Here is a 22590-nt window from a genome sequence, read left to right as displayed (position 1 = left end):
GTTAGGTTAGTGGTTGGACTTGATGATCCTGAGTGTCTCTTTCAACCAGAATGATTCTATGATTCCACTCCTGTAGGTGCTCCAGGAGGGGAAGCTCAGCATTTGTCCCTTTTGCCTTTCATCCTAGTTGTGTTTTTCAGTTGGGGCTGGCAGGAGGGAAGCTGCAGGGGCTCTCAGACCCTTGTGGCTCAGCTCAACATCCTTCTCACAGGAGGGACCTGCCGTTGCAGGTCTGCAGCATTGAGGGGATGCTGCCATGGCCTGGAGTTCATGGACCTTCATGATCCTTTGACTTCCGGTGTCATCCTGTGGTCCACACTCCCAGCATAGATTCTTTGGTGCAAGCTCTGCATGCCCTGGCTGGTTTGGGGATAAGGCTGCTCTCCAGGGAGCTGATTTTGGCTCTGGGTTTGCTGCAGGGGTGAGAGCAGAGTGCTGTGTGGGAAAATCATTAGGCTGGGCTTTCCTTACCCCACCACCTCCAGAAGATAGCATGCACACCCTGGTTTGAGGATTGCTTCTCAAAGAGGGTTATATTAAATATATAATACCAGTTGGTGCAGAAAGGCAGGGGGTCTGTTCCTCCCAGAGGCATTGGGAATGCAGTTGGAATGGGAAATGGCAATTCATTTTTCCAAGGGACAAACTGTCCAGGGATAATATATACGGTCTCCAATATATCCAGTCCCCAACTGCTTACAGAGGAGGAAACCCAGCACTCTGCTTGTCTCCAGCCCTGCTTTGCTCACAACTCTTGCCCTCAAGCCTCTGCCTGAGCTGGGTACAGCTGAGACTGCAGCGCAGGCAACAGGGAGAGGGATTTGCTGAGGTTTGGACAACTTCAGCTAATTTAACTTCTCCTTACAAGTGTAGGGCTCAGGTGACACTTTCAACCTGTTCAACCTCCTTTTAAGAATTCATCCCCCAGCTTCCACTCAGCTGGACACCAGGGGATGAGATGTGGACAGCTGAAGACTCCCTGTGAATACTAGAGCGCCCTTTTGTAACAACTGTATTTCTTGCATGCCTTTAAGTGATTTATGGGCTGCAAGGTGGGCATTTGGATCTGGTCACAAGGCAGAGAGGTTAAGAAGAGGAGGTAGTTCACCCTCTTGCTATTTTGAGATGGGCTGTAGTCACCTCCCCAGGCAACTGTGCTTAAAAAGCTGTGAGTGCCTGCCTTGGCTGGCAGCACCCTCAGCCCCCATGCCCTGCCTTGTCTCAACACCACAGTGCCCTTGCCTTTTTGAGCAGAGCGAATGTGGTTGCACAGGTGCACTTTTCTTCTCCTCACCAGGCTCCCTCCCTCCCCACACCAGCACTGACAGCACACGCATATCTTCAAGGGAAGCTCAAGACTTTGCTCCTTTAATGTGCAATAAAAAAAAGGCAACTCTCCCATGCTCAACAAGAAATCCCACGAGCAGGAGCCCCAGGCTTGGCAACCTCCGCCCTGGCTGCCTTTTACAATTGGGCAGCATGTGGGGTTTGCTCGGAAGCGTTTTTCTCCCCCTGTGCAAAGGAACTCCTGGCTGCTGCAGGCATGAGATGACTGATGTCTCACTTCACCTTGGTGCTCACGAGCTGAGCAAGCTGCTCCAGCAATAGCATTGCCTCGCTGCTATAATGGTGTTGATCTAAGAGCCTCCTGCTTTAGGGAACATAGCTCTTCACCCCCAGCACAAACAGCTACCCAGAGGGAGTCTGCAGTGTTGGCCTGATGAGAGGCTCAGAGAGACTCCCCACAACATGGTGCAAGGCATCAGTGGAAGTGAGAGAGGGAGGTGGGATCGCATTGGGAAAAGAGGGGAGAAAAGTATTATGATGGGAGAATTAAATTAACTGCAAAGAGTTTGCCGAAGGCACATCCTACCCTTCAGCCTGGGGCACCGCTCGCAGCTCAAGCCCTGTGCGCAGCCCAGGGCTTTGGTGACACAACGGAAACATTCGAGCTGTGGGTGGGATTCTGGATAAAATGGTGGGGAGCAGGAGGAAGGGAAGAGGAAGAGAAGAGGTTGTGAGTGGGAAGGTGTTGCATACCACAAGCACTTGTGCAAGAGACTAGAGCAACAGTGCGCCTCTATTATACCATTTGTGTTCCTCCTCTGCCACCTGTGATGCTTCGCTTCCTCATTGCTTTCCAGTCCAACACTGGCAGGCAGAGGGCTAGAGAGCCATCCTAGAGATGGGCTGAGGGAAGAGCCAAGGCAGGAATGATTTCAGCAGCAGACTGCAGCCTCTCCTGTTTCATGGGCAAGATCTCTAACTACCTCACTGGAGACGGGGATGGGGAGCTCCATCCACTTAGCCCACACTGTACCAAAATTAAAAAAAAAAAAGACCACTGAACTCCCACATTCTCTAGCAGCTTTGAAAACCCCCTTCACAAGTCTATTGTGTGACATCCCTAAACACAACAAAGATTATCTGAAATCTGAAAGCAGCTTAAAAGTAAAAACAACTCAAAGGGGAAACAGGAAGAGAGTGGAGGAAGGGGACAGAGTCCTTCCCCTGCTGGCCCCTGGTCGGAGGCAAGCAAAACAGCACACACAGCCTCTTGCTCCACGGCACACCAGTCCACAATGTTCACAAGGCAAACATGGCATCGTCTTCCTTTTCTTGCTTCCGATGACGGCTGGCAGCAGGAGGGGAGGTGGACGTCCCTGCTGAGGAGCTGGACAAATTGGGTAGCCGGTCCGCAACTTTTGCTCGCTCTTCCAGAAACTTGTCAAACTCTGGGGCAAGAGAAGAGCAGAGGATTAGCAAGGAGGGAGGTTTGTGGAAGAGCCAAGGTGCTGCCAGGAACAGCTGGAGAAAGGGCTTGGCTGGTAAGTTTTACCTTCGCTGGTGACACCTTTTGCATCTTCTGACTCTCCCTAGGGAAGGGGAAGGGCATGGTTAGAAGCAAGGTAGACAAAGGCATCTCCACAGATGTGATTAATTGTCTGCATGGAGAGAGATGGGATACTGCTGCCCCCACTTCTAGAGTACAAACAGGTTAGAGCGCCCCTGAGCCTCGCTTCATTAGCTATGCCTTTATACTGGTGTGTTATCCCAGATCCTGTGTCCTTGGTTCTTTCTCCCCTTCTGCCTCCGAGCAGCCTGTGCCACACATTCCGCAGTGCCAGCACTTTTGTACCCTGCCTAAAATCCAGCCTCACAGACAAAATCTCGCAGGACTGCTGGCTCCTCACTTACCACATCAGTGGAGAGCCATTTTTCTATGTCTTCCATGAAGTTGGCTTGGGCAACCGGCACCTGGGACAGGAGGAAAAAGAGTGATGAGGCCAAGAAAAGACAGGATATTCCAGGAAACCCAGTCTGCAAACAGAAAGCCTGACCCAAAAGCTAACCCTCTCGCTCCACTGTTCAGTCAGCTCAGGCCCTTCCAAACCCAGCCAGTGCCACTGCAAAGCAATCCCAGCTACCAATGCCACCAATCACCTGCTTCCTCTGCCCCATCCACACCCAGACACACACAGTTTCCAGGGTACACACCATTCAAAGCATCTGGGGTTTGATGGTTGGCTTTGGGATGTTAGGACTGGACCAAGCTTTCAATTTTGGTGAGAACTCACTAGGCAGAAGTTGGCTGCTTGTGTTAGGCAGCCAGAGAAAAAGAGATGTGTTTTTCTCCACACCTTCTCCTTTCTACAAACTAGTGACAGTCTGATGTCAAAGTCTGTGATGCTGAAGATATTGGACATGCCAGGTTGGCACCACATTAAGGGGGAATGACATCTCCCGAGAAGTGATTCCCTGGTAGGATCACGGAGCACAGCAGAATTTGACATCACACCAAACTACAGAAACAGACCCATCAAAGAGAAAGTCCTTTACAATTAAAGTAGATTTTACTTCCAGTAGGGATGAGGCTTGCTCAGAAGGCTTCATGTCCCTGGCCAATTTAAGCAGCAAAGAGACACCTTCCTAGTGGACAGAGACAACCTTGAAGCAAACCAAGTCTGATTCAAAACCCAGATCCTTTTTTCCAGTCACAAGCTCCTGAACAAAGCTGAGCAAGGAGCAGCCCTTGCTAGAGACTCCACAAGCAGAAGCATGATAGAGCATTTGTGGGAAGTTATTTATTAGTCTCCTAATATATATAGCTCCCTTGCTCTCAGGAAAAGAGCAAGACCAAGAAAAAGAGCAAAGCCTTCTTACCAAGGACAGGCAGGTTTCCCCAAACCAAGGAGCGTTACCACAGTTACCACAGCTGGCAGATGGATCAATGGGGATGGAAGAGGATGTGTGAGATTAGGGAAGCTTAAAAGCGAACTGGCTTTGTCTATCCAGAGAGGAACTCTTTGGGGTAGAAGTGCATTCAAAACAACTGGACAGCATGTGGGGAGGCTTCCTAGAGCAGACATCAGTCTGAGCAGTACCCGTTTCAAGAAGACAGGCTACCAAGCTTCAAATCTGGGAGTGTGTCAAAGCTTCTGTGTGCCTGAGAGGATGTAATCAAAGGAATTCCTGCTGCCAAAACACAAAACTCAGCAGCCTGAATGCTCTAACACTTTAGCTAGAGGAGGAGGCCTAGAAGAGGGTAAAAGCCAAAATGTGTTTTCCTCCAAATGAGTCAGCTCATGTTGAGCAGGAGAGGTTGCAGGGGGAATGAATGGCAGCAGCCTTCCTCATGATGCCACCAGTTAGCATCTCTGCCCCAGACATCCACCCCAAAACAGGCCATTCTCTAGCTCAAAGAGTGTCACACACTCTCTTCGCTCCTAGGATTTTTTCCTAGAGACATGTTTCCTTGAGGAAGGACTCACACTCTGCCTGCTTCCTTCCCAGCTCTGGCCTCCACTACTGGCCTAGCCCATGATTACTGCTGATGTTTGCTGTGCATCCTCATGTGCTGTGCCAGTACCACTTCTAGTTCAGCAGCCCCAACCTCCTTCCTCCCTGCTGGCACTCCACCATCTCACCATTCCTTGCCGCATCATCCACTTAGTCAGCTGGGCTCCATCACTAGTGGCACCAGACTCCCCCTGCTTGAGAGAGAGGCTGCACTGAAAGCTGCTATCACAGATGGTGAGGGAGAAGGGAGGTGGTAGGTTTAGCGTGGGGGAAAGAACACAGTAATACTGGTGGTCTCCTTCTTTGATGGCAGAGAGAAGGCAAGTGGACTTGGAAACCTCTTGAAGAGAAATAAAGCATACATTTCCAGGTGGAAATTTCTCTGCAGATATAAGGTGTTCATCCTGTTACTGACAGAGTCAACTCCAGACTTTCCATAGTCCCCCACCTCTGGGGTTTAAAGAGTGAGGTATAGAGCCCAGGCAGGAAATGCAGGTTGGTGGAGAATGCAAGTTATAATCAGTCATGATAAGCAGTTGATTTTTTCCAAACAGACAGCACATTTATTGTGTTGGTGAGCAAGGAGGATACTCCCATTCCTGCTGACGCACTAAAAGCTCTGTGGCCACTTACCGTTCCTGTGTTCTGCTGCCGGGCATCCAGGGCACCAGCGAGTCCTTTGGAGGCCTGAGGATCTTCGTACTTTACCCTGAAAGCATGAAGTTAGATAACATACAGGTTGATAAGATCTCTGAGAGTGAAGAGTAGGAACTCCTAAACATATATTCAGTATTTCTGATTATGCAGCTTTTCACCTCATGTCATTCTGCTCCCAAGAGCTTCCAGAAAGGTGTGCAAAACCCCTACGAAAGGTGTAGCCCACCACAAAACAGACTAATCTATGCACTGCAACATCACTGTGGGATACTACAGGACAGCCCTGGCACAAGAAAGGAGGATGACAAGGCATCATATGAAAACAGCCATCCAACAGACCAAAACCACAGACTTACAGAAAGGACACTCATCTGCTCTGGGGTTCACTACAGAAGAGAGATAATTAACACAGACTGACCAGAAGATTACAGCTGCTTTAGAAAGGATTTGAGCAACAAGCTTCTACATACTGACCTACTTTCACAGACACAAACACAGCTCAAAAACATCTCTTTAACTGATACTGCTCAAGAACTGATTGTGGCAGAGACTCACTGGTCTATGCTACATAGGAGGTGAGACTGGATGATCAGAAAAGCCTAGTGCTGCTTCAGGGTCTCAAAATGCACCATTAGAGCAAACTCTTTCCACACACAGACACATCTCACCCATAACCTCCCTCATTACATTTCTGTGTCCCCATTACGCTGATACCAGGCTAATGCCACGCGTCACCATTTGATCTGTGCAGAGTGGGGAAAACAGTCCGTCCGTGCTGGGAGAATGAAGCCCTTCCCAGAAACTCTCCACAAGTCTCCTCTTCAGCTGCTCCCAGGCCCCTTTTCGCAGATCCAGCAGACTGTCAAGTGGAGCTGTTTTTGTGGAGGGCCAGGGGCTTGGGCCACCGGCGCTCAAACTTCTCGAAGAAGTGCTCATCAGTGAAGGGGCCGCTGTGGACAATGGCATCAAGGATGAAGTACAATGCTGCTATCATGCCACTGATGAGGAAGAACGGCAGGAAAGGCTTGAGGTGTTTCAAGCACTGCTTCACCGAGACACACATGAAGAATAGGGGCGTCAGGAAAAAACCCCACCAGCCCTGCCTGTGTCTCCTGCCAGCACGTCCCGTCCGGGAGCAGCAGGGCAATGGGTCTGCTGAGAGAAGAGACTGGTGAGTGAAATGTGAAGCCTGAGCCAGTGAGAGCAGAGGCCACCTGGCAGGAGTGCAAGCGCAGGCAGATGGAGGGCAGTGAGGAATAAATAGAAGATGTCTCTTTACTTGTGCAGAGATCACAAGCCTCAGGCTGTTAAGGATTGCGCCACAGAGGATACGATTGCACCCCTGCCCAGATCTCCCTTAGCCTCCAGCACTGACTGGGCACATACCAGTGGCTCGGATTACAGCCCCAGTTTGGGTGCTGTCGGCACCACTGTTTTTTTGTCCTGGACTGCCTCTGTCCTCAGGCAGCACAACCCACAGTAAAAATGGTGGGGACACCCATTGGCAAAGCACATGAAGTTGTGTGTAGGCCACGGACTTCCCCACCATTTTTACCCGAAGCAGTCTGAGACAGAGGAATGAAAGGAGACATCCTTAAGAGACACTGACTTGCCACTGCCCAGCTGGAGAACAAGGTGCTCCCCTGGATGGAGATTGGGAGCATAGGTCTTTGAGGGTGGGAGGCAGCCATGTGCCTGTGGGCTCTACTTCTTGGTAACTGCTGGAGAGCAGCGGATGGCTCTGACAGGCAAAACGGAGAGAGATCAGCTGCAGTCTCTCAAGCCAAAGGGATCTGGTCAGAACGGCTCTTGTTGGCTCCTCCCAGAACAAGGATTCAGGAATCCTCTCTTTGCAGTAGAGATGAGTCTCCTTCAGTTCAGCCAGTACTATGCAGACCCAACTCTTAGTGCTTTACACCAGGAGATCTCAAACACACTATGGAGGAAGAGACATCAGTCCCACTCACCAACTGGGAAGCTGAGGCACAGAGCAGTGCCCTGCCTTGCAAACCACAACTGCCTGCATATGTCCTACAATCTAGTTCAATACTCTGCCATCAGGCTGCATCGATATTCAGCGATTCCCAAACTCGACATCATCCCAGTCAGGGCAAGTGCGTTCAGAGACAGACAAGAAAATTCAGCCAGTCCCACTCCACACCCTCACATCCAGACACTAAGCCTCCTCAGTACAGGTGGCACCATAGTCCGTTACCCAGCGGTGAGGGACATGCGCATGTAGAGGCTGCTTCTTTCTTCCTGTGCCCAGCAGGACACTGTGAAGATGATGGCAGCAGAAAGACTGGGAACACAGAGGTCATCCTACAAACACTGTGTGTCAGAAGAGTGCAGTTTCACATCCTACTGTCTCCCAGGAGCTGCTGCTGCTGGTTGGGGTCACAGCCCCAGTTACCCTGAGCGCCCCCCCCCGCAAGAAAAAGGCAGGACAGGACAGAGCAGGGCTGCTACACTCACTCTTTGCGCTGCTCAGCCAGCGAGCTGCCGCGGGTCAGGGCAAACATGTCAAACTCTTCTTCCAGCTTGCCAGAGGTGTCGAGGGAGCGTAGCGCTGCACTTACGCTGCTCGAGCCCAGGTCTGTGGGAGGGAAAGCAGGGTGAGCAGGCAGAACAGAGTAGTAAATGGAGGGCTGGGGGCTTAGAGAGTGCTAGGTGGGAAACTGGCATCAGAATTAGCTAAACTGCGGGAAACTGGCATCAGAATTGGCTAAACTGCTCCAGGCCCACTCCTCTATCCTGCCCACAGTCTATGCGTGTGTGCAGTGTTGTGGATGAAGTAACAGAAGCAGTTTCTTCGCCTGCTCAGCAGATATTTTTAGCTCAGTTTCAGGAGGCAGCAGCAGCAGCATCAATTTACTGCCCTGATGCTGTAAGCTAGATGTTCTTGGCTATTTAAGACAACTCAGAGGGAATTGCTCCGTAGCCTGCAGAAGAGGATAACCTGTGCTTTTTTCTGGGCAAGCACCTCTGAGACAAATGAGTGGATTTTCATGACTCAGGCATCATCTCAAAAACCCTGAATTGAAAAATATCTGGTCTGAAAAAACAGTCTTGCCAATTTTCTGTAGCTGAATTCAGGCTGTACTGAATATGCTCACAGCTAGTGAGAGCTTCAGGCAGTGCTATGTAGAGTGTTGATATGTCTTGAAGAACCCTCAGGGACTATCAGGCTTTTTGAGTAAACCACTTGTCAAATGCTGGATCCTGAGCCCATGGCTGCCTTTGCAGCATCGCTCAGCTGCTTTTCTTCTCCCAGACCTCAGTGGTCAGCCTGACACCACACAGCAAGTGAGGTAACGGCACTGCTGCTGGGCATTGGAGAGGGAGGAGCTCTCTCCCCTGCCCTGCTGGAAGATCCATTCCTCAGCTACAGCCTAATGCTGAGGTCCTTCTGAAGTAATGCCCACCTCCTGCACAACATGAGGTGTGGATGCTGAGATTATTGCTTGTGTGCCTTGGGGCATATACAAGTTTCTTCAGGAGTTTATTAGTTGACAATACACCCTACTTCTCTAAGTTACTTCATGAATGTGACTAAATAATTCTGTGAGGCAATTCAAGGGCATGAAAGGATTCCCAAAGCAGCACAGGAGAAGGGCTGAGGGGTAAACTGTATGGCAACATACTCATTCCAGCCAGCTGAGAGGAAAGGTTGTTGGTGACTTCAGGCTGTCTCACTGCAGAAGTACCAGGTCCCAGGTCAATCAAGCTGTTCTCTGCCTCATTTGGTGCCTTTGGAGGAAAACAAAGGAAGATGGTGGAAAGTTTCTGAACCTCAGACATCCTGACCCCACAATCCTAGCTCATTAATACTGGAGAGGGAAGCCTTTTTGTATCCATTGAAAGATACCAGCCATGAAGCTTTCCCTTGTGAGAAAGGGGACAGTGCTCAGAGGACTGGCTGGGAATAATGTCCCAGGGCAGAAGATGGCTTGGTATCCTGCCAGCTCTGCTGGGTATCAGTGAGTAGGGTAGGTGCTGGTTCAGAGGACAAAGGGAGGCTCATATGGGAATTAGTCATCTCAATGTTCAGTACTGGAAAACCAGAACTGGTGCTGGTCTGCTCTTGCTCTTGCTCTTCAGGTGAGACGAAGGCTCTCACTGGCAGGGAGGAAGAGGTGAGCAGTGGGAACTGGAGTGTCCTACACACCAGCATGGCCTGGTGCAGCTGGGCTGGGAGAGCAAAGCCTGTGGCTTATAAGTGGGGCAGACTGAACCTCTCTCCACTTCAGCAGAACACTGCTGGACCTGCAGGATGCAAACCAAGCTGCACAGGGGAATGGTTGCTCTGAGTTACCTTAACAGGCTGTCCTGTCCGAAGACGCTCGAACCTGCAAGAAAGACGACAGGATGCATTTCAGTAGCATGTGCTTATTCACTCACTGTCCATGAGATCTCTTATAAGGTTTGGTACAGCCTCCGCTTTCCTGCATACTAAGAAGAGGGTAACATGGTTCAGGAACCAAATCCTCTTCAATACCAAAGACACAACAACAAGGCCCACAGAGTTGATATCTCCTGAGAGGTGATGTAAGGAAACTTGTTGTGATCTCCAAAACTACTTTGAACCAATATGGTGCAAACTCAGCTCTCCATACAGGCACAGGAACTAAATTCTCCAGACTTCATCCTAGTGTAAGAGATGGGTTTGAATAGCAGAAAGAAAAAATGGGTGCTGATCCCATCTGGGCAAGTCCTTTATGTCCCCATCTGCCTCAGAGCTAGAAAACCCGTTCTTCCCACGCAGTTCCCTCCTTCCGGGTTATGCCACAAGGACATCCTTATATTTTCATCAGTAACTTACACACAGCAGTTTTGAATAGACAGGAATAATCAGCAATAACAGAATTGACTTAGTTCTCCAAGATGGATGACACAAGCTCATACATCTTGAGTGTTATACTCATGAGCAGATCAAAAGCATGGGGTAGAAGGCCTTCAAGGGGCAGTAAACTCTTGTGGAAAAGCAGGGCAGAGAAGGGAGAAGAAAGGTACCTTTCATAGCGCAGAAAGACATTGTTCAGGTTGTCATTGATGAGGAGCAGCTCCTCGGTGAGTTGCTCATGGAGGACATGGGGAATCAGCTCCAGCACACGCTGCTGCATGGCTCTGCATGTCCGATTCAGCTCCTGCTCACAGCAGGGAAAAGTTACCGCAAAGATCAGGCTAAGGCTGAGCACCCACAGATTTGGAAATCTGACTGGGACAGACAGACCCTAGAGGCTACTGGGGTCTATTAGGAAGGGTTGATGGGCAGGAATTAAACTGAGACGTAAACTGAGTCTGAGCTTTACAGACAATAATTGTATGCCTCTTGTGTAATGCACTACTCAGGAAGAGAAACCCTCGGGGACTACAAGTCCCCATGTGAGATGATTCCAGCCTCAGTACTGCAGTTGAAACTCCACCTTACCCGTGCCTCCCTTATCCCATCTCTCTCCGATAAGCCTGTCCAATTGTTCTCCACGCCTGGCAAGTGTCATGTCTCAGTCTATCAAGTCATTTTTAAATCAAGCTGCGTGTGCCAGCCCTCTGCCTCGCCAGTGCTCCTTACTTGCAGCAGTTCCAGGTCTGAAGGCTCAGCCTGGGAGGGCACCAGCTCTGTCAACATCTCCGACATGACCTTCACGTTCCCATTCACCACTTCCAGCTCACTGCGCAGCTTCCCGATCTGCAAAAGGGAGGGGAAGTGACAGCTCTGCCGGGGAAGACTGAGGTAGCTCTGGATGACAGTGCACTCCATGTGTTACGATCTGTTCTGATTCTGATCTCTGCACAGCTAGCAGCTCCTGTGTGACAGTCATTCAAATAATTTCATTTCCAAAGCAGTGTAAGAGAAGGAAACAAATTCCCATTCAAAAGGTGAGCTTCTGCTAAGTGCAGAGTTGAAGCTTTATCCCTCTGGTTTCACAAGCTGCTATTGAGCCTCCTGAGAACATTTCATACCCTCTATTCTGCAAGGGGATGCAGCCTCTCAACAGCTGGAAGTTTGGTGCTGAACATGGTGTCATATGAAGTCAGGGTGAGGAAGGAGAAAAGAGGATGGGGAAGCAAGTGAGAGAGTCTTTGGTAATCACATAGCCAGACAGGGTTGATTTAAAATCATCAGCAAGACAAGATAAACAGATGATAAGGAGGCATGTACTGAGCAAGCTTTTGCTGTACTGCACTACAAAGACCTCAGTCAAAACCTCTGCACCTCTGTTCCCCACTTCCCTATAGCTAGATCTTCCCCCTACCTGCAAGCAGCCCTGTCTGAGGAAAATATAACCTTTCCATGTCTGGAGTATCCCAGCTCATCACTGTGACCACTGTGGAGCTCTGGGGAGCTCTCGAGGGACTGTGCTTTAGAGGAATGGCTCTGTGAGGACAGAGGCTGGGGAAGGACCAGGTCCCAGTGTTTGTGAAACAACCTCCAAAGGTAGGGAGGGTCAGCAGCAGCACGGAGCTCGTGTCCAACTCACCTGCTCTGGTGTGGGCGTGATGGGTGTGTCGCTGGATGTGCTTCTCCCAGCGGGCAGGGTGACAGGGTGAAGGATGGACTCTATCTGCTGAGGGGAGTTCACTGCAGGTGAGTTCTGCCCAGATTTGGAGTTGGAGCTATACACAGTCTACAGACAGAGGTGGGAAAAGTGACAGAGAGAAGGAGATGTTAGACACTCACAGCTGACAGGGCAGTAGACAGAAATGTTGTTGGCAACTCCCCATCTGCTTTCAAAAGCTCTTCCAGCAAAGAAGCTGTCTTGGAGCTTTTCATTCCCCACAAGCCCTCTAAAGGCAAACTAGAGTTCCTAAAGATCCCTCATAGCTCGGGAATGGCAGCTACCTAACACCCTTCTCTTCAGCCATGCTCCCATACCCTCTGTGGTGTGTGGATGGGTGACAGCATGTCCAGATCAGTCATGGGGAACTCCAGGCCCTTCCGTCTCAGGTCTTCATAGACAGCGACGACACCAGTCAAGTCTGGTGAGCTGCGGAAGGCATCTGCCCAGGACTGGGGAGAAGGAGACAGTACAGCTCATCATCATTTACACTTAAAGACAAACACTGTCTGAACTGGTACAGATGCTCATGCTTCTTGGCTCACCTGGATGAGGGTCAGCACCTTGTCATGCACTATGGCAGGTGGATTGTTCTTCGGCAGGATTGTTCTCACCAGGACACCTTCTACAAAGTCCTGGCTGGACACAAGGACATGGAAGCGATGGCCGCAGTTTTTCACGCATGTCTCCAGGACCTTCAAAGGCAACAAAGCATTAGCTATGGCCTTCTCTGCCTACATGTGCTCTCCTTGTTGGCTTTAGGTATTTTCAGCCAGGGACTCAGCTTTACAGCAGGATATCACAGAGCTGGGAAAGAGCCCTGACCACTCACCGTCAAAGCCAGCATAACTTCGTGGAAGTTCTTATTCCCTACAATTCTCTTCTTAATGGCTCGGAAAGCGTCTTTGGGCCTGCAAGAGAAATCAGATGAAGAACGATCATAAGAAGACTGAGACCTATCTACAGAGAGGGAAAGCACAACAGCCACTGGCTCTGGATCCTCATGCTCAGCAGGTGGCCACGATGTTCCCCACCATGTTTTCAGGGAGGCTTGAAGAAATGACTGGTGAAGCAGCTTCTGCCTGTGGTTCTTGCAAAAGGAGAGGGGTCCTGCTTTTAAATGCTGTTACTGAAGTTGGAGGCCTCTGTGCCGATGTCTGCAACAACTCGAGGTGTACAGGACACAACAGAGAGCAGAGTAAAAGCAATGTTAGAAATGCATTTCCAAAATGTTAAAGAAAACAACACAAAAATATCAGCGGGGGTAGAGCAAAATCCCATGGCAGAAAGACTGTAGAGGGGGAGATCACAAGAAAGCTTGGCGTGGGTTAGAAGCGTGAAGGAAAGAGCAAGCTGCAGCCATCCCTGTGTTACTGAAAGAGAAGCAGTTTAACAACATTTCCCTGGAGGAAAGTGGGCTAAAAAGCAGCAGGGGAGACACAGTAGCAAAATCTTGTCTATATTGCAGGTGGCCAAGACAGCAGCAGCATAGCAGGGTCTCCTTAACTATTCTCAGAGGGGAGAAGCACTGCAGTCTCACCCCAATGTGGTCCTGTGAGAGGGCACAAGTGATCTAACACGCTCTGGCAGCACACACGAAGAGAGGCTGGGCTGGAAGAGCAGCAGAGCTGGAGGAGAAGAGTGGGGTAGAGACATGGAGGCAACAAGGAGGGCAGGAGTGTATTGGCCCACGGGGCAGCATGGCTGCCATGGATGGACATTAGAAGGCAATGGGAGAGCTCACCACGCCAGGAGGGTACAGCTGCGTTGTCAGGTGGACAGAACTGAAACACCAAGTGGATACAGCTCTAGACTGAGAACTGTGGGCTGAGACAGGCGTATTTGCACTGTGAGGACAGTATGGAAAAGAAGCAGTGACAGATCTGTGAGCAGAGATGCTTGACTCCGTTTTCATGCAACTGTGAAGCTGAAGGCTGAGCTTGCTAATCCTGTCAGCATCACTGTGGGGTAGGACAGCAGGAGTGAAACCTACACTTTTTTATTCCATGTAGCACCTTCTTTTTTACATGCTGTTCTTCACACCTCCACTGTGGGAAGGAGCAGTCCCCTTTGAATTCCCTGACAAATTCCTAGGTCCAGAGTTAATGAGTCTGGCAGATTTCTGAACATCTCTCTGCAGGGAGAGGGAGACAAGGGCTTCCCCATCCACTCTGCGCATGCCTGAGTGATCATACATGAAAATACCTGAGAAGTGAACCCCAGCAGGACTTGCACAGTCAGAGGACCAAATAGCAGCCTGAGATTTTCCTATCTCTTTAGTCACCAGCCATCAGATTTTTATATTTACAGAGGAGAGAAAGAGAAGGGTATTGAAGGAGGAATAAACCAAAGTGGAGGAATTGCAACTATGCCTTTGGGAGACGGGAGGCAGCCTGACTTGAATCGAGGTTTCTCTGGGGACCATAAAGCCTGCTTAAATGGCTCCCAGCTCTCCAGAAGATTACAGGGAAGCATTTAACAGATGCTCTGACAAGCAGAGTCTCATCTAAGGGACTGTTGGGAAGCCTGGCTTATTACCTCCACCAGTGCATGCTACCACTGCAGTGTAGGGATGTAGCATTACAGGCTATACTGGGACCTGCTGCTGAATGTGCACCCTTGCCAGATCCCTTACCCTTCTTCAGTCTCATTAATGATGTCGCAGATCTCCATGTTGAGAGCCCAGTCCTCACTCCGCAGGGACCCATCAGTAGCTCTCTCTGGAAAACGGAAGCCAAAACACAGTGAGGATGAGAGCAGTGCTGGCACGCTTGTGGGTTGCTGTTCAGCTGTCACAACACCCCAGACCCCAGCCACCTTCTCCCTGGCTTTCACCACAACACACAAGGAGGTGACTCTGGCTGCAAGGTCCAGGCCACAGGTGCTCCCCGCTAGGTGTCACCACCCCAAAGCAAGTGGCTGGCTGGTGCTGGGATGGGTGGTTGCTCGACTTTGCCCACGCTACCCACGCTACCAACACACAAACAACACACTGCTTGATTTCTGGTGTCCTGCACATGAATGGAGGGGGCTCAGCATGACTTGAGCTCCACAGCTGGAGCAAAGGGGGCTTATTTGGTTTGTTGCTGCAGGGCCAGAAAACGTGAGTTTGGTCTGCTCACACTGACACAGATCTGAGGCAAATGGCACCACACTTGGTTTGCACCAAATTAAGGAGACAAAAGAATCTACACCCTTTTTTTTACACAGGCCCTACAAAAACAAACAAGCAAACATAAACAGCCAAAGCAGAGCTCTCTCTTGTTTGACATATACAACTTTCCCCAGAACTTCTGGCCTCTGGGAAGAATGGACAAAAGTGGACTGAGGCTGAAGTCGAAGCAATATTATTTCAGCTTTGATCGTGTCCCCTTTAATTAGGAATTCCTCAGCCAGCCTTGATGTTATTCAAGGCAGAGATTTGGGAAATGAGCAGCTACTACTGAGAGCACCAGTGTCTCCACCCTATAATCAGCCATGTCTCGGTCCTAGCCGCTCCCGCTGGCTGATGCCTTCAGTGACAGCCCCAGCGGCTGTGGGAAGAGAACCAGCAGTGGGGCAGGCAGGACCCAGGCACTCTCCAAACCATGGGGAAACACAGAGATGCAGCAAACAGGACTAGAACCATCCTTTCCAGCTCTCCCATCCTGTACATAGCCTGAATTAGCACTGGAGCAAGGAATTAAAACTAGCCAGACTGGTTCAGCACCTGGTCCTTGCTGCTGTGGGTTCTCTACCCCTTTGGAGGAGGCCTCCCTCTGCAGAGCTGCCTTTTCCTGATTTTGACCCAGCAGGTAATGATTCCTCTGTGGGAATGAAATGAAACGCCCATTCACAGAGCTGTAGCGGGATGGGGCCATAACGTAGGAAAAAAAAGATTTTTTTTAACCTCCTGCCTGGGTAAGCACATCCATCATGTTTTGAGATGTCCCATTTTTAAGGGTCAGGTAGAGAGTTATTCAAAGCACTCGGCAATGCAGCCTCTTTGTGTCCCTCCCACAGCTCACACACCATGGCATGAAGCTACTTATCCAAATCTTATCACAATCCAGCCACCACCTTTTCTGTTGACTGCAGAATGCGTTGATTACACTGTGATTACGCTGAGTACATTGTGGCCACAGCCAGATGAAAGAGGGCAAATAAGGGAAGGAGAATGGCAGAAAGTTCTTGATGCTCTTCCACCTTTCTGAAGGTCTGGCTGCTGCTGTAATATCCTGAAGGCCCCTCGATGCAGGTGAACTTTTGTAACTTTGAGTATTAATTTTATATAAGAATCCTGGTCTCTTGCAGATCTAAAGTCCCTTAGTGAGGCACAGGAGCTGCCATCGTGTTGGGTAGTGTATTGGAGAACACCTCCAGGGCAGTGGGCTGCAGAGGAGCATGTCTGGTGCACCACAGTATATACCAATGAATGGGTAAAACTGGTAACACACAGGGGGAAAATGTTTTCTGTCAGGGCTCCTTTGGGATCAAGGCTTGGTACAGAAGCAGAGCTCCAGGTTCCCTCCAGCTCTGGGACACCACAGGGCCAGCCTTGCCATGAGACAGACTAAAGTTCAGGTCGGTCTGAAGGATTTGGCACAGGTGGTCACCAAACCACCCTTCACTCATGCTCTCCACCAGCACGCTGAGGAGCACCTCCTGCTCATGACACACCTCGGCTGGAACCCCAGCCTAGCCAGAAGTGTCTCTGTATTGTTTGCTGCCTCTGGCAATGAAGCACACAAATCAATCACACAGGGGTTGCTCTACTGAAGGGAAGTCCACATCCACCCTTCTCACCCCTGAAGAAACACACCATACATGGAAGGAAAAAACCATAACTCGGGAACTGGGCTCAGGCTGCTGGGAAGCTCTGAGCTACAGAAGAATCCAAGGATTAAATTAAAACTGCCTTTAACCATCAAATCTTTGCTGTTCAAAAGTTTCCCCAACCCTCCTCATCCTCATTTTCACTGTATGCAAACATAAACTGAATATGCAAACACCCTTTCCTTGCTTTCCTATGCTTCGTGGCACATTGTGACCTGATCCCTACCCTCCCTTTTCCTCCAAACACACTGGTCCTGCCACCGTGGGGCAGCAGGTTGGCTTTCTGGAAAGGAATGCAAACAAACCGCATGTGCTCCTTCACCTGGCTGGCCACTTATGGGAAAATGGGGCTTCCTCAGAAGTGACACTCACCACCTCACTGTTACCCTGTTCACACACTGGCCAATGAAAACCTGCAGGAAAGCAGCAAACCTACCATAAATGCAACATAGGCTCAAAAAATGCAAAGCTGGAAGGGCAGTATTAGGGCATATGGAAAACAGGACTGTGACCATGAGGCATTTCAGAGGATGAAGTGCTTGAATTCACCCAGTACAGGTTAAGGCCTGGCCTAACTGGCCTTGGGAGAGCTGGCACTAATGCCCTTTTAATCCTCCTTGCTTCCAAGCCCTAAGGGACCGTCCAAGCCTAGTAGGATATGTTGGAGTTTTCTCTGAAATCCTGAACTTTACTCTTTTACTAAAGCCTGCAGAAGGGAAGAAAACAAAGTCTATTCATTAGTCACATGACAGCTCAGGGTGGCTGGCCCCACTTTAGAAGTCATAATTAGCACATGAGCTGTCTGCCCCACATGAAATCTGAGCCCGGGATGGCTGGGGACAGCAGTGAGTCCCTAAAAACAGTGAGCACAAACGGCAGGACCGTGCCGCCTGCCCAGTGCTCTGCCTGATGGGGCTCATCAGGCAGCGTCTGCTTCTGTGTGCTAATGAGCCGAGCCAGCTAACAAGCCGAGCCTGACCTGGCACAGAGAATTTCCCCAGGCAGAGGTTATCAGAGAGCATATGGATGCTGTATGAATGCTGTATGAATGCTGCCTCTCTTCAAGCCCGAAACCAACCGGCTGCTGAAGGTACAGGAGGCCCTTCAGGGAGCTGCTTCAAAGCCACACAGTTTTGGCAGCCAGTCCAGCTTCCCGGGTGTGTCAGCACTGGGGTTTGCCTGATTCCAGTCTGCTGCCTCACAAATTGCGCGGGTTGACCCAGAACCGCTGAGGACTGTGGTACGGGTTGAACCAGAGCACTGACTCTTTGCCTGCCTGGCATTTGGTGTGTGCCTGAACCTGATGACTAGGTTATAAAAGTTATCTGGAATCCTCAGATAAGAAAGAACTCTGAGCACAGCGTAACTGACACAACGGAGCTGTACGTTACAGTTGTATGTCACAGCTTTGCTTCTTTTCAAGTTTGCTGTCTCTGCCCTCGGGGCTGGCGATCCCACCCAGGTGTCCCTGCAGCAGCACACTGGCAGGATGGTCAGTAGCACGGGGAACTACGGGAGCTGGGGACGGAAGATGCTGCGCAGGCTCCCGTCCCCTTTGTTCCCCTTCACAGATCTGGAGGTCTCATAACCAGCCTGGTGCTGCTCAGAAACCCTTTGCCTGTGACAAGCTCTGCCATGGCTCACCAGAGGCTCTGTGCCCCTCCTCCAAGTCAGGCCCTTAACCAACGTTCCCCACAGTCTCGCTGGCTTTAAATTCTCCAGCAAAGCCATTGAGCACCTTCTCATCCATTGCAACAGGTGTTTTCACTGCACAAGGCAGTGTAGCATCAGCAGAAAGCAACATTAACAGTCCTTTCTCCCAATCTCTCTTCAATCCATGAACCCTCCAGCCCAAACCAGTGTCCCGTACAAAGTCTCCTTACAGAGCCTCATGCTTTTGCTTCCCTTGAAGAAACTTCAGCACTAACTCAGTCCAGGCTCCCCCATCCAGCTGTATCGCTCCTCCAAAGATGGAGGGGACAACACGCTTTCTAGAGAGAACAGAGATACATCTCCAAACCTAATTGAAGAATGGTGACGGACACCGACTTGTGCTGACACAGTGCTGCGGGTATTTGTGTCTCTGACTTCTTTCCTGTGAATCAGCTCAAACTCTTAGAGATCAAACGACTCTCCAATCATGGCCTTTGCCCCATCTCCTCCAGATAGAGTGGGCGCAGAACGCAAGGCAAGGCCTTTTTGAGAAGTGCTACCTTGCAGGTAGCCATCTGGCTCCGAGAGGAGAATGCTACTGGCAACAGCTGCCAACATCTGCCCACCAGCGCCCACGGTCCCAGCCCACAGAGGGGTTCTAGGGACACCTGCAAGGTGGGATCCAAATAGCTGTGGGGATTTTTTCTGGTGTATTGTGCTGTATCTGCCCCTCTTCCTCACCCATGAGCCTCTCTTACCTGCTCCCTCTTTACAGTCCCAACTTTTCCTGCTTCTCGTGCTTAACCCAACTCCCAATCCCCAAAAATCCTCTTCCTCTCTGTCCCACACCGTTACTCCTCTCCCTTGCCTGTGCTGAAATAGCTGAAATAACCTGCCTCTGTCCCTTTTGGTATTGCTATAATTACTAGTTATTCAGGACTTCCACGGTCAGTAGAGAGCATTGGTGGTTTCCTCTCTGTTCTCTCACTCAGAGCACCTCCTTGAACTTAGATTTTCCATTTTGAAGTTTCCCTTAGCTCTTAGATGGAGGTAAAGTGGGTTTCCTTTTTGAGAGGGGAATCCAAACTACGATGCTCCAGCACTCTTTGGAATCTTTTCCACTGAAGTACTGTGTTTAGAAAAAAAAAAAATCCACAAAACAACAACAACCCCCCCCAACCAGCCAAACAATGAAATAAAAAACAAACAAAGTCCCCCCTCAAACAAGTCTGTATCCATCTTACTTAGGAAGCGACATCACCATCCAAAAACAGGACAGAGGCAATTTTTGTAACTAAATCTCAGGACTGGGAGTAAGAAGCTAGAAAATCTATGTCTCCGCAACTGACGCGTTCTGTGACAGATCACTGAGATTGTCTGAGCATTTGTTTCCTTGTCAGCAAAATAAATGGGACTTGCTAGATTAACATTAATGGAGGAATTTGAGATCGTCGCTGCAGTGTCCCACAGAGGAATTTTTTTTTATTCCGTAGGCTTCACCTGAAGCTATTTTAGACTCTATAAGCTTTATCAGACATAGATGACTTTGCTCAAGTGATTTACAAGGACGCAGTATTAGCTTTCTGCAGACAGCCCAAAGCAGCAGTGCTGTGCAGGTTTGCTGATCAGGCTCACGGGTTCAACACGAGCTGCCACAGACCTACCAAACAAGTTTGGGTAAGTCATGTTCACGTCTGAGATTAAACAGGGAGGATAGCATTTCTCCATGTCCCCAGGATGTTGATAGGCAATGTTCAAAAGGAGAAAATTTTCATATTTTCAGCCACTAGCTGTTTCAAGTCCTCCACACTTAGCTCCTTTCTCATATGCTGCAATTCCTCCACCCCTTTGGACTCGCATAATCCAAATCAACCCCAGTTATTAAGATCTCTCTACTGTCACGCCTCTGGTACTAAGGACTCTAAACTCCTGTTTGATAACACTCTTGAAATACTGAAATACCTTTTTCCTATTCTTTGCTGTTGGGTTTGTTGCTTGAAAATCCCTCCTTTAATCAAAGCAAAGCCCAGAGCGAACCCACTTACAGTCTGGCTACTGTACTGATGAGAAGATCCAGAGGGCAAGATAACTTCAGATTGCCTCTACCCAAACACAAAACCATATCTGATACATTCACTGAGGAAATCAAAGAGCATTAATTGTGGAAAGGGCTGGAGATGGCTTCTCCTGGGAAGTTTAATGAAACATGTGACATTCATCTGGGAAGACATCAAAGATCATCTGGAGGTTTTTGTTACAGAAAACCTTCCCTGGTGATCCTTCTCCCACCTTGCTGTAGTGTGTCTCACCTATCTTACCCAATACACATTGCAGTGTGCCCTGTCCACATCATTCAGACAATGCTTTGGGTAGCTTCTAAAATACGCATCACTTATAAAAGCATTTACCTAAAGCAGCTGCTTGGTCTGTTCCCACCCCAGCCACAGCAGGCTGTTTGCCCACGGAAGCAACTGCTGCACAACCTACACCAACAGCTACTGAATCTGGGATCAGATGTTCACAGCGAAGAACAAAGGTCTGCATGAGTGACAAGAAGCAAGACTGAGCAAGTGCATAAACTTACAAATGGAAGTTGCACAAGCTGGAGAGTTTAAACAGGCAACAGTAACCTTCAAGCACAACCTGAAGGCACGCAGGCAAAATGGGAAGAAAAGAAGCATTGTTCTAAGTATTTTAAGAACTGCATGTCTGCTTTGAGACCAGCATAGCTATTGATGGTCTTGTTCTTTCTAACTAGAGCATCTCTTTGCTCCACTTTCTCAGACTACATCCTTCTCCTGTGTTCACCTAGCTGACTTCACACAGGGGCTAAAAGAGACTGTGTGTCTGCAGGCCTGCGAGGTCACAGATTGCACTGCTGGAGCTGGTACTCAGCCCCGCGAGAAGGGCCATGCCACAGGACATCTGCTCTCCACAGAGCCAGGGCATGGCCCTTCTGGACCCTGCTCGTCCCAGACCCCTGTGCTGGGCAGCGCAGGCTGGGCAGCCACCCCCGGGGTGTCCAGGGTGCTCGTCCTTCAGGTGGGAAGCTCTCATGAAATGAGGTGCGCTATGGCACCCCAGGGCCAGGCCACTCCGCAGCCCCTCTGCCCCCGCAGCCCCCAGTTCGGTGATGCCTGCAGCTCAGAGAGCAGGTGGCCTCTTCCCGCCCAGAACGTGATAGGCCGCTGCAGCTGGAGCCCAGCCAATCAGCAACCTTCGCTGTGTCCCCCACACCAGGTAGGACCCCGCCCCTCCCGCGTAGCCCCCAAAAAGGTGCGGGCGGGAATGGCCCCGAGCCAATCACCGACGTCACCTCTACCGGGGGGCGTGGCTCGGACCACTGGTCCGCGGTCCCTTTAAATAAGGAAACTTCGCCTCGCCACCTCAAGACCCTCTCAAGCCCGGATTGGCTGGCGGGGCCGCCGGCGGAGACGCCTCGGGCTGCGCGCTCACTATTGGTTGGCAATGTCCGTCAGTCAGAGTAGATATCTCCTCTCATTGGTCGACGGCCTCTCCGTCCCGCCGCGAAGGCGGGGGCCGACGCTTCCCGGAGAAAGGGGTCCGGCGGGCGAGCGAGCGCCCCCGGGGGCGCGGGGTGGGGGAGAGGACAGGCGAGCGGGCGGGCGGGGAGGGTGTCGGGGGCGCGCGTCCGGGGGGCTCACCGATGCGCTGCCCCACGGGGGAGCTGAAGGGGTTCCCCAGCAGAAAGTCCATCGCCGCCGCGCCGCGATCAGCTGACGCCGCCGCTCACGTGACCCGCAGCGCCAGGCCGGGGCGGGTCTCCGCCCGGGCCCCGCTGTGACGCCAGCGGCCGCCGCCTGGGCCCGCCCGGCCCCGCCGTGGGGCTGAGGCACGGAGCGAGGCGGGGCCCGGCCGGCCGGCCCCACGCCGCCGCTGTCCGGTCCGTGCGCGGCAGCTGCCGAGGCACGGCGGTGTTGCTGCCGGGGCGTCCCCGCTCCCGCCGGCCCGTAGGAACCGGGAGCCGCCGCCGTCTGCGGGCGTGCTGCGCTGCTGCGGAAAATCAGCCAGCGAGGGCGGTGTCCGGAGACGCGGAGCCCGCGGTGACGGGCGTGTCGTTGTCTGTAACCCCGAGTTGGAGCGC

The 22590-nt window shown here is 50.8% G+C and overlaps 1 protein-coding gene across 2 annotated transcripts; it reads right to left on the bottom strand.

Moving 5' to 3' along the window:
- Window positions 1–1340: 1340 nt before the first annotated feature.
- Window positions 1341–22291, bottom strand: TOM1 (target of myb1 membrane trafficking protein). Of its 2 annotated transcripts, XM_065852804.2 has the most exons (16): window positions 22151–22291; window positions 14653–14737; window positions 12850–12928; window positions 12563–12712; window positions 12335–12469; window positions 11940–12086; window positions 11030–11146; window positions 10471–10604; window positions 9773–9806; window positions 9102–9207; window positions 7933–8053; window positions 5434–5509; window positions 4929–4991; window positions 3199–3258; window positions 2840–2876; window positions 1341–2735 (listed from the first exon to the last, which is right to left on the bottom strand). In XM_065852804.2, the coding sequence occupies exons 1-16, from the start codon at window positions 22200–22202 to the stop codon at window positions 2587–2589; spliced, it is 1545 nt and encodes a 514-aa protein (XP_065708876.1). In that variant the 5' UTR covers window positions 22203–22291; the 3' UTR covers window positions 1341–2586. The 2 variants fall into 2 exon arrangements, with proteins under 2 accessions (XP_065708876.1, XP_065708885.1); XM_065852813.2 differs by lacking the exon at window positions 4929–4991.
- Between the last annotated feature and the right edge of the window lie 299 nt (window positions 22292–22590).

This window comes from Patagioenas fasciata, chromosome 1, assembly GCF_037038585.1.
Source record: "Patagioenas fasciata isolate bPatFas1 chromosome 1, bPatFas1.hap1, whole genome shotgun sequence".
NCBI classification, from domain to species: domain Eukaryota; kingdom Metazoa; phylum Chordata; class Aves; order Columbiformes; family Columbidae; genus Patagioenas; species Patagioenas fasciata.
This window is presented reverse-complemented; position numbering and strand designations above follow the sequence as displayed.